Source organism: Battus philenor, unplaced genomic scaffold, assembly GCF_028537555.1.
Source record: "Battus philenor isolate CCGP_79_NKW_IND1 unplaced genomic scaffold, ilBatPhil1.0.hap1 SCAF_23, whole genome shotgun sequence".
NCBI classification, from domain to species: domain Eukaryota; kingdom Metazoa; phylum Arthropoda; class Insecta; order Lepidoptera; family Papilionidae; genus Battus; species Battus philenor.
Genome location: NW_027181686.1, coordinates 668,484 through 688,486, shown reverse-complemented (window position 1 = coordinate 688,486; position 20,003 = coordinate 668,484). Strand labels below are relative to the sequence as shown.

The 20,003-nt window shown below is 36.5% G+C and overlaps 1 protein-coding gene across 1 annotated transcript; it reads right to left on the bottom strand.

Moving 5' to 3' along the window:
• Positions 1–345: 345 nt before the first annotated feature.
• On the bottom strand, positions 346–12,101 carry Gld (Glucose dehydrogenase). The gene is made up of 10 exons (XM_068767576.1): positions 11,946–12,101; positions 9,680–9,800; positions 7,845–7,990; positions 5,680–5,938; positions 5,333–5,594; positions 3,937–4,172; positions 3,187–3,430; positions 2,147–2,411; positions 1,835–1,969; positions 346–468 (listed from the first exon to the last, which is right to left on the bottom strand). Exons 1-10 carry the CDS (start codon positions 12,093–12,095, stop codon positions 376–378), a joined length of 1,911 nt encoding a protein of 636 aa, XP_068623677.1. The 5' UTR covers positions 12,096–12,101; the 3' UTR covers positions 346–375.
• Between the last annotated feature and the right edge of the window lie 7,902 nt (positions 12,102–20,003).

Genomic DNA, 20,003 nt, shown 5'->3' with positions numbered 1-20,003 from the left:
CAAGACGGCATAAAGCGTGATTGACAAGCCGCACACGAGATATTTAAGAACAGGATGGCTTGACGTTTGTCTACATACGATATGTCATCAAGTGTTTTTAATTTTGTACCATTTGTACCAGTAGTATTTTTCAATACTATTGTATTACTTTTTACAGTTGTTTTTTATATAGTCTCCGACTTTTTTATTTTTATTTGAAATGTAAGTTTTAACGTTTTTATTACTAGTTTGATTTTTTTTTCTTAATACTATTATTATAATTATCTTAAATGTAAATTTTTACAATACATTCAGGTGTTTTGTTTTTAATTCCTAGATTATTTCAATCTGCGTAGGAAGAATTGATGTTTCATTTCAATTGTATTGTGTGGCGTGTCACGGCCAGGCAGGCCAGGGGCGCGCGTGGTGTCTGGACTCGCTGCCCGTCAGCTGGTTGGAGATGTCTGCCGATCCTGTTGGGTAGTTCCCCTGTGGCAGAAAAAATAAACTTATTTACACTCTCCTCTTGTTTATATCTTTTTTTTGGTTTTGTGAAGGAGAGAGAAGCTTCGGAGTCTGCACAAGATGTACCATCTAGAAGGAAATCCCCTACCTAACCAATTCCTAAATTGTTGATAACACCGTTCCTAAAGTTCCCAACCGTTAGGTTTTACCAATGGGTACAGTGCACCAGCCCAAGGACAGGGACCTATTTACAGTAAGTCTTGCATCCACCATCTCCAACAGCAATACTCTTTAAGGTGATGGAGTTGTAAGGCAAACGCATTTCCCGTACGTCATCAAGAACGCACTAACGATTCAATCATCACTAAAAGGACAGGGTTATGTGGGACTACCCACTAAGCTCAAGTAAACACTTAGGCAAATATAACTTGAAGGCTACATAGGGCGAATAGATGGTCGCTGGCACTTTATAGTTTTGAAAACCATAATCCGGCAGTTTTGGATGTTCTCTCAAGATGTACAGATGATTTTATTAAGTTCGTTAAAGATGCTGAATACAAGCCACGACGCCTATATCAAGCATTTCAAGTGGAATTCCAACGAAGGACCTTATGTGCAGAAGCAAACCTTCTGCGGCTCAAACGATGACGGTAATGAATGTTTTTCGCGTTGGTGCGTTGTTCCATGACCTATTAAAATCTGATAGCTCGCCTTAGGTATACTTTATTCACAGTACCTCTGGATTTACTATCAAGAATTTATATATCTCGTCAATACACACACGCGACCTGCATTGTAAATATCAAGCTGTTCGATTTTATTGTGGATCTAATTAACATTATACAAGTGAATATCTACTATCCCTATTTGCATATATATTTTTATATTAAAGCGATAGAACCTAACTCGTGTCGAATCCACTTTCGAATTGCCCTAATTGCATTCAAATTGCCCTACTTTGGAGCGTGGGGTCCTCGTTGGAAAACGCTGCTATGGTCCGCATATGTGAATTTAGAGCTTGGTACCTAATCTGGAGAATACTAAGGCTACCTGTTTTCTAATCTCTGGCACCTTAAACCAGGTGAAACTGTTAATACCAATTAGCTTAAATAACTAAAAATAAAGTCTAGTTTATTCTGCTGTGTGGTTGGATCCGTCAGAACAGATTAGTGAGATATTTCTATCCGCTAAACCCCTACGGTGGGCTTAGATGCTTTACAGCGATTAACAATAAAACATATATGTTACGTAACACATGATTTCGCTTTCTTACTATGGACACGAGATTACTTTGCGTAAAATCAACCTTATCTAGATTTGGTTAAGTGGTCTTTAATTCAAGTATCTTGACTGAGCTGAACTAATATTGAGGCATAAGAAGAGTACAAACATTTGTGAGCCAGCGCTGCTTGATGAAGTCTGCAGCCCGTTCCCCCACCATGACGCAGGCTGCGTTTGTGTTGCCAGACGGCACACTTGGCAGCACACTTGCGTCAGCCACACGCAGCCTATCTATGCCTTGCACCTGGAAACACATTTTATTTTTGAGTTTGCTTATAAGGCAATCGGTCAGTCATTAAGAGCCAAATAAAATAGAATACTAAAAATTAGCGATGCTCATCTCTTCGATATAGACAAATGCAGTAGAACAAAGATCGTGTCTTAGAGGCATCTTCTTGGGCGAGAATTGCAAGAGTCATACCTGCAGCAATGGGTCAACGACAGCACCAGGGTCCCCTCGCGGGCCCATCCTGCAGGATCCAGCCTGGTGGTTCTCGGGTCCAGTCTGCGTGCGAGCAGCGCACTCCCAGTAGGCATCACAGCCGAACTTGAATTTCTCGCAGCCGCGCACCGGCGTGCGGTCAAGTTTCAATCCGTACTTCTTCAGCGCCTTGGTCTCCGACAGTTTGATCGCGAATTTGATGCCCTCGATGAGTGTCCGCACGTCGTCAGGATGGGTCAGGTAGCTGGAACATGGTTTGAATTATCTAATTTTGGCTAAAAACTCTTCAATAGTTACATCATGGAGAGATTTTAGCATATAATTTTGATTCTGTATACATTAATATACGAGCGAAAGGGTAGTGAGAGAAAATGGGTAAACCACATAGCACGTAGGACAGATGGCCTCTGGAGCCTTAAGGTTCTGCATGGAGAGTCCAGCTGCCTGTGGACCAGCAGTTTCATAGTCGTCGGTGCCCCAACAACCGTTGCATATAATATGATCGACTTTAACAAAGCCAGATGCATCGTTCTTATCACCTCTGTGTTCAGAAGCTAAGATATCTTCGCCGTCCGGTACAGCTAACGGTAAAGCCAACCATAGAGACCCTAGACCTTTCTGGTCACATCAACTGTGAGGTCTAGTATACGGATCTCTTTTGTTTGACAAAGTTGCTCACTTCCCACGTTCAGTAATGGTTAGAACCATTACCTTTGTATTGTGAAGGAACGAACCCAAGTTTGTTTCTTACTCCTCTTTAAGAATATGGGCAAGAACCTCATTGATCTTAGTCGTAATGTCCTGGGCATTTTTCCCGAGAAAACACAATTTTACTTGCGAAAATCTGGCATGTGTCCTGCTCTTTGCTACTTTCTACAGGAGAGGGTTGTTTAGTAGGGTCCAGAAGGTTGGGCCGCCTATGGATTCCTGCAGATAGACTTCTAATAAGACCGGTTGGAAGCGGCCATTATCCGGTATTCGCTGTAATCTGTTGATTATCCATAACAAAAAAATCTCACTTGGCATAAATCTTGGGATACGCGAAGGGGTCGCTGCTAGCTATTTCCAAGTGCCCCCTACTCTTGGGATGTAGAACAGCTGGGAACATCTGTATGGAGCGGGAACCGTTGCCGAGGCTCTCCCCCACCATGCCGGTGCGGGCGCAGTCGGCGAGGAATCCGCCGAAGAACATCTGGATGTCAGGATTGTCACCTTCCGGGTCCGCGTACTTTGTGTTTATGAAGGCAGTCACCTCCGATATACCTGGTGACAAGGGAAGGAAAACCATCAGTACCAGAGATAAAGTGAGAATGGAATTAAATGTTTGCGTTTTGTGAAGAAAATATTTTTATCTATACATATATACATATTAATTAAATTGGAGTATAAGTTTGAAATATTAAAATAACCGCTTTCTGCTACATACGTATGAATTTATATAGTTGATATATAAAAAAAAATATTTTTTTTATTTTTGTCTGTTTGTCTATTTGTTCCGACCAGTCTCTGGAATGGATGGACCGATTTTGACGGGAATTATACTGGCAGGTAGCTGATGTACCTCAGGTAATGTCACCTCAGGTGAGCAATTCTTTGAGCTACGTCGTGATCTTTATTCTTCTGCAAATCTCCTCATTTCTGATTAAAGCTCGCAGCGAAACTTCGAGCATAATCTTCTCAATTGCGCCTTGAATTTATTTCGTGCTAATTAAAAGACATTACACGTTAGTGTATTGTCACATGTTAACCGTGAAATCTGATGAACCTACCTGTTCCAGACATAAGTCCATCCCTGAAGAGAAGATACTCCATAGCGGTGGCCCAGTTTAGTGGCGCGGTGTTGTTGTCGCGCAAGGAGAAGCTGAGGAAGTGGGTCACGTGGTTCTGCAGGTTCCGACCCACCGCTGGCAGCTTGTGCACCAGCTGTACGCCGGCCTTTGCCAACACTTGCGGGTCGCCAACGCCACTGTTCTGCAGCAGTTGAGGGGAACCTACGGCTCCAGCGCTGTTGAAAGACATCTATGTAATTTTGCAGCTGGTGGTTAATACCTGATTTAATATTACTAAGGTGGTCGGAAAAAGCAGCATGCATCGGCAGCGCACAGAACAGGAGAATCCCATGCCAGAGCGCTTTATATTTACGTCGTGCGAAAGAGAGAGACCTACAATACTTCTCGCCTTATCATTGGCTGAGTGTTTTTATTGGTTGAATATATTCATAGTTTTAAGAATCGGTATAAATATGGGCTAAGTTTTAACAATATACCCGGCGATCTCGAAGCACATGTCATGTACTACACACCTACACATGACACGGCGGCCGCGTCCGCCTAGCCCGCGTTCAAGCGAGGGCGGTCCGGAGAGGCGTTGTCTCTCCCGACTGCCGTGTAGTCCTCGCTTCGTGCTACATACTCAACACCCCACTCACTACACTATACACTTACACGGTTATAGTTCTCTGCGTGTGGACGTTTTCGTCGTAACTGAGATACGATCCCCAGCGTAAGATGTTTTAGTCCGTGAACCTCTGTTTCCACGGGTTCAATTTCAAGCTGTACAAAGACTAGACCGGCTAGTAGCACAACATCAAATAGTCAATATTAGTGACAATATACACACTTGTACTTTGGACTCCATGTTATCATTACCTCCAAGACATACCGGCTCTAGGAAGAATCCTACAATGTCAATAAATTAAAAAATTAAAAATCTCTATATGAAGTGGCACTGGGAGTATTATATGCATTTAATAACATAACTTATATGCATTTAAGTTTTCTTCCGTTAAATTAATTTTGTATTAATAATTAAACTTATGTTTAATGCTGTTTTGGTAGTTACTTTTATTTAGGCTTGATTTGTTCTTTTATAAACGTGTCGTGTTATTTAGCATAAAGGTAATAGTCAATTATATTCATAAGTATAAATGCATCTGTATTAGACGATGGTGTATCTTAACCCTTAATAGCCTAGTTTCAATTTTGATACCAATCTTTTAAATCGAATGTTCACATTACTATTAGTTTTTTTATAGGTTGGCTGTACGTATTTTACTGTTGTATAATATTCTTTCCAACAAAATCATCTAGTCAAGCAAACACAGTAATATTAAAAAAAAATCACTTTCGTAAATCAGGGTATTAAGGGTTAAATGAATAAGTGTACCTCAATATGATTTCGTTGTTCGCGAAAATGGTCTCCGTGGCGCCGAAGCTGTTCCTGACTTCCACGGCGTAAGCCTGCCGCGTGGTTTGATTGATGAGCACGCGAGCGACGGTCGCGTTCAGCATGATGTGCAGGTTGGGACGCTTGCTAGCTGGACGTAGGAAGGCACGTGCCACGCTCAGTCGGGATCCGTTCCTGTTCGTGGTCTGAGCGATTGCGAAGCCCGTGTGGTGTTCGCCGTTCAGATCTCTTGCTTTATACCCTGGGTACAACGTAATTATCTCAAGAAGAACGAAGTAGAATTTCCTTTGAAATGAAAAGTCCCAGGCTAAGAAGAGAATAGCTACCTAATTCCTCTCCCGCCTTCACGAGGCTATAGCTCAGCGGCGGATGGTACGGAAACTGAGACACTGTAAGCGGCCCTCCTGCAGCATGGTATCCTTCATCCATTTCTTTGAGCTGTTTGTTATCCTCAGACTTGAGGAAGTATGGAAGCACGTCGTCGTACGACCAGCCCTCGATGCCGGCTGCAGCCCAGCTGTCGTAGTCTTTGCGGGAGCCTCGTATGTACATCATTCCGTTCATTGCAGACGTGCCGCCAAGTACCTGTAAACATAGGACCATCTTTATTGGTCAAGACCAGAAGAAATTGGAAGTTGAGATGAACTGCAGTGACCTAATTTGGGGACAAATAATTCTTTTATGTTACATTTCCCAAGTAGTATTGAAGTATGAGAATTGTTGTCAAGAGTAGAGATAATGTTACAATGTGCCCAGAAACACAATTAGGTAAAAGTGTATAATGGAATCAGGCGTTATCTTGCGGAAGTCCATCCTAAGTAAGAAAAGGACGAATATTTAGCCACTTCCGCACATGCAGTGGTAGTCGTGCAACAAAGTGCACCGCCCGTTAGCCCGCTGATAAATGCGTATGCGGCAAACAATGCGAATTACACAACTGCCACCGTTAAATCACTCAACACGTGTTTGACCCCTCCACGGGGCATCTTCAGGAGTTATGTTACACCGATTAGTGCCAAACACAGAGTCATCTCTCATCAGGCTCTTTTTTTACTTAGGTAAAATTTCATCTATAGATATATATAATTATTTTATATATACTAATTCATTATTTACTCGAAGGGGTAGATTGCCGTTGGCGTGACAAAAAATGTTGGTTAACAATTTGTAAGAGGAGATCCACAAAAATTTTTCACCTTTTAATAGAACTAAAATGTATAACTATAAAAATTATGCATAATATATCCTTTCGTATTGTTCTATCAACTTTCAGTTTCCTTTAAGTGCTAATGACTGCGTATATTAAAACGGAGTCTCTCTATATTCTTCAAGTCTTATTGGTGATATTATTTTTATTTGTTGAATATTTACTTATAATAGATACAGTAGAGAAACAAACTCGAAAATAAAAGAAGTTTTAAAATATAAATCAAAAGCGTTCAGATATTCTATAATAACAATAAAAAAATTTCGTTTTTTTATGTATATTAGTGAGACCGGAAAGTAATGTCGTTTTCTTAAGTTAAATTCACACGACTATAACAAGTTTTTATTTCTAATCAACAATATATTCACCTTCGTCATCATCAACATTTTGCCAACTAGTAAACAAATCAATGCCGGAGCGGTAAAAATGAATCGATATTTCTGTAAAAAATGTCGACAGAAACGAAATTACTTTCCGGTTCCTCTATTAATTATGTCCGAGGAGATTCATAGGTGAATGAAAGCAACCGAAGTAGCAGGCAGGCTAGACGGCGCGCAGAACGGATCATCATCACTGCTTTAAGGTTTCATAGTGAAGACCAGGCATTGGAAGGTGTTCAACTACAAGGTGTATTAACTGTTAAGTCGTAAGTCAGATGTTTCCTCTTAGATGAGAACACAAATCAAATTCTATTCAATCAATTTGCTTTTGATTTGTGGTCTGATCTCTTTTCAATGTTGTATAAAGTAAATATTTAGTGATGTGTCAGCTATGAAGAAACACATAATTTATGAGTACTACTGGTTTACCTAAATAAATAAGGTGGACGGATGATTTTGTCAAGGCTGTGAATGTGTAGGAGAGGCATTTCTCTGAGCTTAATGGTGATGATGATGAACGGCTTGAGGGGTGGTCGTTAGTACGGGCTTCTTATCCCGTAATAGATAATTCGATGTAAAGAAAAACACTTGTTGGATAGTTAAACTTATAATATCAAAGAACAATAAATCTCAATCTGATTTACAAGTATTTCCTTTGTTGAACAGCGGTCGAAGCGACACGTCCGCTCGGTATCGCGGCGAGTCAGAGAGAGAGCGAGTTGTACCGAGTGTAAGAAGGGGCATGAAAAAACAGATGCGTTCACAGATAATAAATTTGGGTGCGTTCTTATGAACGCCACAGGCCCATTGCTAGGTTGATGAATAGCACAAAGAAGAACAATAATACAGATATCTATATTTGTCTAAGTGTATATCTAAGTTTATGTAAAGTAACTTAGTCTACCTTCCCCCGTGGCCAGTAGCAGCGTCTCTCATCCTCCCCGAGGCAGGCGGCAGGTTCAGGCTCGGTGCGATAGCCCCAATCGATGCTGGACCCGATGAAGTTCAAAAACATTGAAGGCACCTGACTTCCGGTTGGCTCGTCGAATCCTACATTAATCATTATTATTTTATTTAATTTAATATTCTTTATTATACACGCTAGGATACATTTAAATGATACTACAAAAATATACAAAAAAGTGCAAAGAGCGATCATATCACACAAGGCAATGTGTAACAGACAATCATAGTACGGAAAAGCTAGTATTATCATATAAGCTCACGTCAGTATAGAGTATAAATAAAATGTACAGTTAATGTATGTTTTATATACTACAATACCTGGCGATAAATATTGCACATCGACCTTTGGAAAGAGACAATCGGCTAATTTCGCTACGTAGAGCGTTATCTCTGTCGCACGAAATACGACTGACAAAACGTCACATAGGTAGTGTGGGGTAGGTATAGGTTAGAAGATATAAGTTCCGTATGTTTATGTTTCTCCGTCTAACTTTGCTGGGCACCACATATTATTTTTATTTAAGAAAACGACCAATATATAGCTACTTCTGCTATGTAGCAGTAGTCGTGCAATAAAGTGCACCGCCCGCCAGCCTGCTGATAAATGCGCATGCGGCAAACAATGCGAATTACACAACTACCACCGTTAAATCACTCAATACGTGTTTCACCCTTCCACGGGGCATCCTCAGGAATAATGTTCAACCGATTAGTGCCAAACACCGAGTCACTTTTTATTGCACGGCTATTGCTACATAGCGAAAGTAGCTCTATATTAGTCCTTTTCTTACATAGGATGGACTTCCGCAAAGTAACAGCTGAATCCATTAGATATTTTTTTTATTTATTCATATTTTCCCTACTTTATTAATTTTTTTTAGTAGTCCTGTACTTGTTTTTGAATTGTTGATTATTTTAACATTATAAGTGGTAATCTACCGCCGGCCGGGATCGCAAATCTGCTGAGAAAAGCCGACCCAAAACTCTGCAAGTGGTTTTTTAAATTAAACCAAGTTTCACATATTTCGAACAACTGATAACTTTTGAATGCTATAATAAGAATCATTAATTGATATACTTTTAATTTTAAATTTACAACTACGAAAATATCTAACATATCTTGCTGAATTTTATTATATATAATCATACAAACACATCCGTAAAGGATTTGTTAGAATTTTCAAAAACGAAATTAAGGCGTTAAGAGTTCGTTTTTATTTCCTTTATTTATTATACATCTGTCACTATTATTCATATTAGATTTTAAATTATAGCGCATAAATAATATATTATTGAAAATTTATTGCATTAAAACCGTTAAAATACCAATAACTCTAATAACATTTCTGATGAAATCGTTAGCTATATATTATATATCGTTAGTTATAAATTTATTGTGTTCTTCTAGTGTATATCACGATGAAAATGCCAGAAATGCCTAATTTGATACAACCTAGAATCAAAACGCGCTCTCCTATACTGGAATTCTTTGAATTAATGCTACCGAAAAAGATCCCAGAACAAACAAAGACGGGTTTTTTGTGATCACATTTACAATATACTAAAATTGCGAATTGTTGTATAGCAGTCAATAATGCCGCCAGGACTTTGGGGTTCTGGAGGGAAGATCACGGACCAGCATGTACATTGTAGGATATCTACAAAGTGGACTAACGATCTTGTTAAGGAGAGGCCCACGTCCAATAGTGGACGTCTTAAGACTAATATGATGACGTAATAAAATAAATGTATATATATGAATATTCCACTAACCAGCCTCCAATAGAAGCACACGCCACTCAGGCACTTCCGACAGCCGCGCTGCCACCACCGAACCGGCCGACCCACCCCCAACAACTATGAAGTCGTATACGGAGTCCATGTGTCGCCGATACTGGAACAGATGGAATAATAAGTTATTTTACTAATAGAAACAGTGCTTACTTATTCACCTTTATTTGCAGAGGTACTAAAGCAATCGACTTAGATATGTATTTAATGAAGTCCATCCTAAGTAAGAAAGGGACCAATATTTAGCCACTTCCGCACATGCAGTGGAATCGTGCAATGAAATGCACCGCCCGCCAGCCCGCTGATAAATGCGTATGCGACAAACAATGCGAATCAAACAACCGCCACCACCAAATTACTCAACACGTGTTTCACCCCTCCACGGGGCATCTTCAGGAGTTATGTTACACCGATTAGTGCCAAACACAGAGTTAGATATGTATTGCTAAGTTTAAAGTGACAGTTGGCGGACCACATGGCACGCAGAATAGATAGCAGCTGGGGTTTTAAGGTTCTGAAATTGATATACAAGGCGGATAGATGATGTTATTAAGAGTGGAAAACACTGGCATTAAAAGATAGAAAAAAGGAACATCGCCTCATTGTTGAACAAAAAGGAAAGTCGCTTGATCTTTTTAGATTACTGCTGATTATAGGGAATGTAATCAAAGATAATAAAATACAATAACAGAAGGAGAAGGAAAGAGATATAAGAAAATATGAGTTAAAAAAAAATTATTAAAGACTAATAAGAAATTAAATTATTGCAAAATGTTATATAAATAAAGAAAAAAAATGTTGTAAAGTATTATTGCTTAAAAAGATCTTTACCTTGTTATAGGATTTTATGTAAATGTTTTTTATGAAGAAATGTGATATGGAAAAGCATTCAAAAAGTTTTGCATCATAAGCATATTATAATCTTCGCGTCTGAAAAAATTGAAAGTCTTCGAGTAGGCACATCAATCTCCTGGGAACGATCAAGATCTAAAACGGGGAATTCCCACGATTGTTCATGCCTGTTATCTTTATATATAATACTAAATTTATTGGGAGCACATTTCTCCCGTGTGAACACAATCCTGTCACGCTTTTCGAAGCGCGCCGATATTGTTTTAATGCTGATTATTAACTTTTATCGATTTATTGATGTTCTTTCTTCGATCTTTCTAAGTTTATTTCCTTGCTCTTCTTTCGTATTTCTCAATTTATCTTACTCGCCTTTTATTCCTTTTCATTCCATTATAATTCATACATCACTTCTTTTTCTTCACCATTTCTTTTTGGATTACTTTTTTACCATTTATTTTAACATTTCTGCATAGTTATATATTTTTTGTTTTATTATTATGCATACTCATATCTATATCAAAATTTTAATTGCTTATTTCTTGTGTTTCAATTCGGATCAGCAATAGGCAGTATCACATCGTGTGAAGTCTTCACATGTCCAACTTAGAACTGATCATAGTGATAAGCTAGAAGGAAGAGAAGGTATGTCTTGCAGAAGTGTTAAATTGGATACTGCGATCAAATTTAGCTTCCCCATAAAGGTGTCTTTGCAAGTAAAGAACGGAACAGAGATGAGCTCTCAAAAATATATATTGTGTATCTAATGGATTCAGGCGTTATTTTGCGGAAGCCTATCCTAAGTAAGAAAAGGACCAATGTATAGCTACTTTCGCCATGCAGCAGTAGTCGTGCAATAAAGTGCACCGCCCGCCAGCCCGCTGATAAATGCGCATTCGGCAAACAATGCGTCCTCAGGAGTAATGTTACATCGATTAGTGCCATTTTATATCATATTGACTCTGTGTTTGTTTGCACTTTATTGCAAATTGCAAAATTTGAATACTGCATGGCGGAAGTAGCTATATATTGGTCCTTTTCTTAAATATATTTTGACTGCTCAAATAATTTAAATTGCATATTATTATTATCATGCTCCTTTCTCATCCTTCTTAATTTCTTCCATTCATTTCTCATTTTTTTCCTTTCCTTTCGTACATCACCTCGCTTCCATCGCCTTCTCTGCAGGTTACATTTGCATTTTGTTTTATTTTGATTGCTTGTTTTTGTTTTTTTACATTTATTTGTTTTAATTTAAACTGGTTACTGGAAATATATAGAGAAGGCTTGTTTCTAATAGTGAACATTTTACAGCTAAAATGATGATGGATTAGATTTTTCAAAATACGCTCTATTAAGATTAATTATTTTCTGTAATTCGTTTTGTCTGTAACTCTACCTGCGTCCTCCCACACGGGTCCTCCAGGTCGCACTGGCTGCGCAGGAATACCTCCAGCAAACCCATGAACAGCATGAAGGCTCCTCCTCCGCACGTGGCCGCCAGCGTGGGCCCGGGCTGCGACATCGGACAGTCGCATGTTATTGCCATCTGGATAAATAGAAAAAAAAATTTTTAATCACCTTCTTATTTCTTTGTTATTATTTAATTTTGAAGCTTTTTTATTTTAACATTTATATTTGGAACTCCTAATGTTATACTTACTTATCTTATTTTTTTGATTTAAAACATTTTATCGTTTCATATTTTTATTTATGTCTTAATAATCGTGTCATTTCATCACCAAACACTTAATTAATTTGATATTTAATTTTCAAACTTTTAATTAGAAAATGGTTGCTGATTAGTCCATAATGAATAGAGAAAATGATAAATTAAAACCCAATATGTATCATCTAGAGCAGTGTTTCCCAACGTGAGGCTCACGCCCAAAAGTGGACTCGTCCGAATGTTACTTAGGGGGTCACAAGAGTTTTAGAAAGGCTAAGGTGGCGCAAGGCAAAAAAATGTTACAAAATACTGGCAGAATATAGTATAAGTTATCCGTTTTGTAAAAAAAAACAGTTTTATTCTTAAAAACGTTTCACAAATTTTGAATGATTCAGACATTTTCTTTAAGTGATTCATGGACTAATTATGTCTCTTTCCATGTATAGCTTCACCATGCTTGAAGGGACAGAGTCTGGAAGATCATTATATCTAAGTAACGTAATTATGCTACCTCGGGAACTTTGTCTAGGGTCATTTTATATTCGACAGCCTAAATTCCTCTCAGAGTACATTAGTGTTGTAGATTTAAATTTAAGCTTCGTGTCAAAGAGTATACGTGTAGTCCGATTAAAAACTAGTTAGTCATAAATCATTGTGGCCACACTGTTTGCGAAGTAAAACGTGTTGTAACAACTCTTGTAATGTAAGTGGTAAATTGACAAATTTGCCCGGAGGTAAAAACAACTCCGTCAATATCCGTTAACTTATCCTGTATGTAATGATATTAAGTAATTAATTTAGTAGTAATTGTAATAATGTATTTTGTTAATATAATATAATGTAAATAGGTGACTTAGTATTAACTTCTGTGAATGGTTATATTCGCCATGTGCCATGTGTGGATTTGTATCTCGTTCGGCAATTTGTTTAAGCTGTACAAGCGTTAGTGACTTGAGGTAACTGAGCAGTAGGGCACTGGAAGAAGACAAATGTCAAGCCGTCTATTCCGAAATATCCCGTGTGCGTTATGTCAATCGCACTCTTCGCTGTCTCTTTGAACACTGTAATCACCCATTGCGGTATGTGAGCGGTCTGAAGAAGACAAACCTTAAGCCGTCTGTTCTTAAACATCTCATGTGCGTCTTACCAATGACGCTCTTCACGTCTCACCGCTTAAATACCAGTACTTTCGCTTACTATAGTTACTCTATATCTATTGTAGGATGGTGTAGGTGCTAATGTTGATTCGCGATTGGAATTCGAAAACTTTATTTTCAAACAAAAATAAAAATTTTCTTTTCTTTTCATCTGATAGACGCCCACTGTGTCTTCCGCTGCCTGCATCCAGCTACTTCTCGTGATCTTAAGTATGTCGTCTGTCAAACTTTTGGGGGGAGGGGGGGGGGGGGGGGGGTTATCGACGCCACGTCTACCGGCTTGTCGCCAGAGTCGACCTTTCGGCCCCAATGGCCATTGGTTGCATAAGCGATATCCCCCGTTTACTGCCACTTCAGAGACCAAGACCAAGACCTGTCGTAAGCGACCATGTAGCAGATCCGTATGTCAATACATATTAATCAAAAATCTATACGTAAAAATATATTATGTATTCAATATTGTGTGTGTTGTTGATTCCCGAATTAAAGCAGTGTGTATGCACCTTTAAATCTTCTATTAAGATGATTACACACCTGTGCTGTACAAACACACATTGCGTGAATGTTTATTAGTTGACCTTTGCTATCTAAATGCAATGATAAAATCATTAACCCAAGGCTGGTCGGTTTTTATTCACTTTCACACTTCGGATTTGTGGTAGAACTTTCCGGATAAATAATTATGATTACGAATTTACATATCTGTTTTGTAATTGTGTTTATTTATAAGCATATAGCCTAGCGGTAGAGGACTAAGATTTGGGATCGTAGGACGCGGTTTCGTCTCCTAGGATACATTATTTATATAGAATTGCTAGTACAGTAATACCCCGCTTTACGCGAGGGATACGTTCCAAAAAAAAATCGCGTTAACTGAAATTCGCGTATAACGAGGTTTATGATTAAACATAGTCAAAAATTATTACAAATAAATACAAATAATTTTGATCAATCACTTTAATTCTAGGAACACTTTATACAACACATACTCTTATTTTTTACGGAAAAATAGATCTATTGTCTTTTGGGTAACGTTTTGTTTACGTTCTTGTAAAATACGTTCATAACACCCAACACTGTTTTTAATTGTTTGACAGATGGTCAAGACACAATAAAGAAGTTGATGACTATATTATATTTATACGCACTCTTTCGCATAATTCGAGGCATTAGAGAGCGAAATTTGCAATTCGCGTTATAGTGAAACCGCGTATAACGGGGTCGCGTAAAGCGGGGTATTACTGTACACAAACAAGTTTCCAGGGGTACGCACTGCCAAGCGTGGCGATTATGGTACATCATAGATATCTGAGGAGAAGACCTATGTCTTATACTGGGCGTTTATGGGATGAAATATTATCTGTTTTTGCGCCAAATATGCTATAAGTATATTTAGATGTCGAAGAAATGGCTTCTATATTGTTTTCTCTGTTTTATTCACTTATCGCTTAGATACATTCTAATATAATAATGTACGGGTCTGTCTAAGCCTCTAAAAGGCCAAAATTTTTGTATATACAAACACTGTACTGTAATAAAAAGTAAGGTGGAATTGTCATTTAAAACTTCCAAACATTAGGAACGATGAAATTTTTTTTTCCTAACTTAGTAGAATTGTGCCTACATATAACATTTGCAAAGCGTATGTTTGTCAAAAGCTGTAATATCATTTAGCTCAACCCAAACCATTTTATATAGGGTGGGCCAAAAATTTTTGCAAATAGCAACACTTGATTTCTCCAAAAGCGTGAGAGTAACCGTGGGAGTGCCAACGGCGAGACGGAGCACATCTCGACGATGTAATTTTTAAAAAATAAATTTTAATAAATGGCAATTACGGTAAATAAATCATAAACAAAATAGCATTTGTACTTTTATTTTTACACATGTTTCAAAAGTGCAAAAATTTATGGCCCACTCTATACAATATTTTGTATCTCAAAAACATTAAGTCTCATCAAGTCTAAAACTCAACTGATATTTTTCCGCAACCACTGTATTGCACGATTTGGCTTTATGCGACTTGTCGTTCTCGTTTTGACACGACTAAGGAGGTAAAAACCGAATCGCAGAAGGTACTAAAAGCTCTACCTGAAAGCCTATTCCGACTTTTTCGCGGACTGGAAAAATGTTCACAATAGTTTGTTTTATCGATCGGGGATTACTTTGAAGGGGATGAAATAGATATGGAACAATAAATAATGAATTTATATTTAAAGAAAATATCACTGCTTTTTGACTACAGTATTATCAAGATGTTGGAGCTCTACCAGAATTAAGCAAGAAAGTTATCATTGGGTTCAATAATTGCAATAATATTTATGTATGTATTTAGACACAATTAAGTTACATTTTTACAAATTATCAATACGATCACGAAGAATTCCACGTTTTTAAATAATTTCCATGTCTCTGCTCGAGCAAGTTCGATGAGTGTGGTAGTTATTTTGACTACCATAAGCTTAACATTCGCTTTTTAAATTTTTTCGAATTTGAGATCCAACAATTTACGTCAGCTAACTCGATATTACCAACATAATGTTTTTCCGCCAATTTATTGCATTCTTTTTTTAATTTCGCGCGCTTTAAGAAGTTCTTCATGATTTCAGCGATATGATGTCCACGGCTGGACATCGGACTCGTCCATAAATTTCTCATAAATTTTATTGGTACGGCGTTTTCTTTTTTCACCGAACTTCACGTGGTTGTCTGTACACGCTTTGTTTGCCGGTCCGTGATCTTCATTCCAGAACCTTCAGGCCGCAATGACCATTTGTTCTGCGCGCTATCTGGTCTGACTACTGCCACTTTAAATTGCAACACCGCTGGGGTATGTCCGTTAGTTTCTTTCGTTTAAGAATCTCGTAAAAAGCGAAAGTAAATCGTGCAGTTAATTAAGTGAAAATGTTCCGTAACTAAATCAACAGAGATAAATCTTAAAACTAACAATATATAAAACAATGAACAGAATTCACATTTAATTTTAATACAAATATGAAACGTATGGGAGCGTACTTAATTAGCGCGCGCTTTTGCAGCGCGCTGATTGGTTGAAATGTTTCACAGAGTATAAATAAATTCACAGATTATCAAGACGTCGTGTATTGTATTATTAGGAACTTTAATTGCATTCAAAATTGATGGATGAGGTAGATTAATATGTTATTATGAAGCGGTCGAGGTTGGACGCGCATTAGGGTCGGAACATAATTGCGATGCACTTGTCGTATGATTTGACACGCACGTATATTGAATTGTTTTATTATTTATAAATTTTAACAAAGTTGTCAAAACCACAATTATGTTTTATCATTAATTCACTGATTAATTTTTGGCGATCGAAATATATGTCAAATGTATATGTAATATGGACATGCTTCGATAATTTCGAAATTTGAAAAATTAAAAAACTAAACAACGTTTTTTATTAGTGGACAGTTGTTTGTTTGGAACATATGAAAATGCCTCCAACTAGTCAATTAGTATATAGTAGTAAATTTTTAAAATAATCTCATCACCTATAGTCACCGAAAGAGAAGGTATATCCATGTATTTATATTATATTAGGACCTTGAATAAGTTCTCGCTGTTTTTTGAAAGATGGCGTTGCGGCACTCTGTGTCCGGAATTTTTTTTCTTTATAATCTATACTTATTCTATGTTTATACTCTAATATTATTATCTTTATTTTTGAACTTGTCGTTTATTATTCAAAAAGATTGCATATTGAACTCTACCTGTACTATTTACAATGTGTAATAAGCTAATCTCTTATTTTTTTAATTTAAACTATATTAGACATTGATAAGTCAGAAACTTCTGTCATTATCAAATCAAGTTAATATCAAGTTAAGAGTAAGTTACAAATAATACAAACTTAAACTTTTAGGAAGAATATTAGATAATTAAAAATCTAGAACTAAATATTGCAATAGCCAAATGACCATGCAATAGACAGTTTATTATTACACTCGTAAATAACTTATTGGTGTTAATTACGCAATTTGCATTTATTTTACGTAATTGATACAAATAGGAGTTTATACAGGGTGTTAAAATTACTTACGAAATAGTTAAAAATATTAATTGATTCGGCTTCTTCCAAAGATATATATGGAGGATCTGTCTTAATCGCCATGCTTGGCAGACGGGTTGGTGATTGCAGCGTGGTATTATGGTGCGCAGAGGACGCTGCTACTTCATCCTCTGGAAACTTTTTTGTGTGAAGTGACAATCTTATTTTTGCATAAAGTAGAAATTATATATAAATTATTAAAATAATTATTTGTATCCCGGGAATCGAACCTCACGACCTAGAATACAACTACCCACATAAATAATAATTATGGGTATTTATATTAGTGGATTTACTATGATAATTTTTGGCTTTTTGTTATTTATTTCGCTTTGAATTAGATACGTATTTATACTCTTATTAAGATTTTTTGTTTAAATTTTTGTACACACAATTTATTACAAAGAATATGAATCCGAACGTGAACTTGAATTGGATTTTGAGTTTGAATTAGAATAAGACTTTGATTTTGAAAATGTATTTGATTTCGAATTAGAATTAGTATTTGAATTAGTGTTTGAATTCGAGTTCGAATATGAATTTGGTTTTGAATTCGAAATTGAATTAGCATATGTATTTGAATATGAACTTGAAATTGAATTTGTACTTGTATTATAAAAAGAATTTGAATTTGAATTTGTAATGTAGCCGCTAGGGCTAGATTCGCCGCTGTAAACAAGGTTTTGGTTTTTTTTTTAAAAAATTGTTAATGCAAATAAGGTGGTTTACATGGTGTGGTATGATGGTTGTGGATCATTCCACATCAGGCGATGTATGAAAAGAAATAAAGTATAAAAAGGAATTACAGGCTAAAATTGGATAAAAGTGGGAAGAATATGTGACATTGAGACGAAGACAAGACAAAAGATAAGAGTGAAAATAAAAAATTTAACGTGAAAAAATTATTATTGTCATAAAAATCCCTGTGAACCATATAGTTACATAGAGGTCCCAGAAACAAGGTTCTAAAAATTGTTCAGATCAGTCCAGTTAGCTGGTGAAGTTTATTGATTTTAAAACCTTGTTTTTATCATCCTATATCAAAGATTAATACCAACGAACGGTTGCAAATTTTTAGTTGACGTCGATCTGTCTCCGACACGTTCGCTTGCTCAGGCGAAGGTCAAATATTATATAACTGCAGAGCTTAGAGAGCTTAGTCTTGTGTCAAATCAGTTGCGTCGGTTAGTTTGGATTACATTATTTCTGACATCTTATAGCTCTATGAATCATGTACAGAATGATTGTTCATAAGCATAAATGCTTTGAGGGGTAAAAATACTAAGGTTTCTGATGTAATAAGGCAATAAAAGAAAAAGTGTTCACAAAAATATGATTATTATAATAATTTAATGTAATATATTCCAGAGTAATTACTTTCTACAGGTTTGTAAATATATGTATATATATATATATATATATATATATATATATATATATATATATAAATTAACATTTTGTTATCATAGATTACGAATTTTAATGTTGCAATTGAACTGTTCCGTAGACACTGATTCGCTGAACAAAATTAATACCAGAAAATGATTATGTTACTGGTACTAATATATGTACCAGTACATATATATATATGTATATATATATATATATTCATATAAATATATATTATATATTTGTGTGTTCGTCTAATATTAGTACAATTCTTCTTGGGTTTTGTATGGGTACTTTCAAGTTATAATACTATTATTATTGTGTGCAATTAATATGTTATAACTATAATTAAATCCATTTTTAAATTACTGTCCTATTGTCGCAATCCAGTATGATCATCTGTCTTTCTTTTTTCACGCTTTAATTTTCTAAGAAGTTCACTATGTTTATTAAATATCCCAGTATTTTAGAAAGACGCCGACAAGATATAAGAACAATTTAACTTGAAAATATGTAATATGATTAAACGGTATATGATTAATAATTGTTTTTCAAATAAAAGCCTTTGTAATTAATGCATTAATTTGGGTTTTTTTGAAACTGTCACAGATTAAATAGCTGTTAAGTGTAAAAATGCAGTAAAAGTTTTAATGTCCTTCGTATATTTTATAGATATCTGTATTTTCCGTACAAATGATTCATTGCTGTCCACGCTGGGTCCGGCTTTATAAAATTATGAACTCTTGTTAGTTTGTATACGGTATACTTATATACAGAGTGACTCTTACATACAGAGTATAGCAGTAAATTATCGACAAGGTTGCGATGTTTTATTTGACTATACAAAATGTTTGTAAATATCAAAAACGTGTACATTGCAGCGGTGAATTGTTTTCGTGATGCGCTAAAGTCGTGAAGTACCTTCGAGATCCCACCATGTTTAAGTATTTAAAAATAATTTTATATACCACCTTCGTGTATCTTGACTTCCGGCCTTATAAAACTTCCGTTTAAAACAACACGTTCATTTCAGATAAATGTAGGTTACTCTTCATGTATATAAGGTACAGGGTGTTTGGTTACAGGTGTAAAAACTTTGAAGAGGCGATTGTATTGGTCTCTCTTTCTTTTCAGTCAACAGACGGACATTGCACGACATAGGCATAC

Excerpts from the sequence above, each read along its gene's own strand:
- Gld (XM_068767576.1), bottom strand. The coding sequence starts at position 12,095 with ATGGCAATAACATGCGACTGTCCGATGTCGCAGCCCGGGCCCACGCTG. Across the intron at positions 3,431-3,936 it reads TGGACTTATGTCTGGAACAG|GTATATCGGAGGTGACTGCC; the intron begins GTAGGTTCATCA and ends CCTTGTCACCAG. Across the intron at positions 1,970-2,146 it reads TCGTTGACCCATTGCTGCAG|GTGCAAGGCATAGATAGGCT; the intron begins GTATGACTCTTG and ends ATGTGTTTCCAG.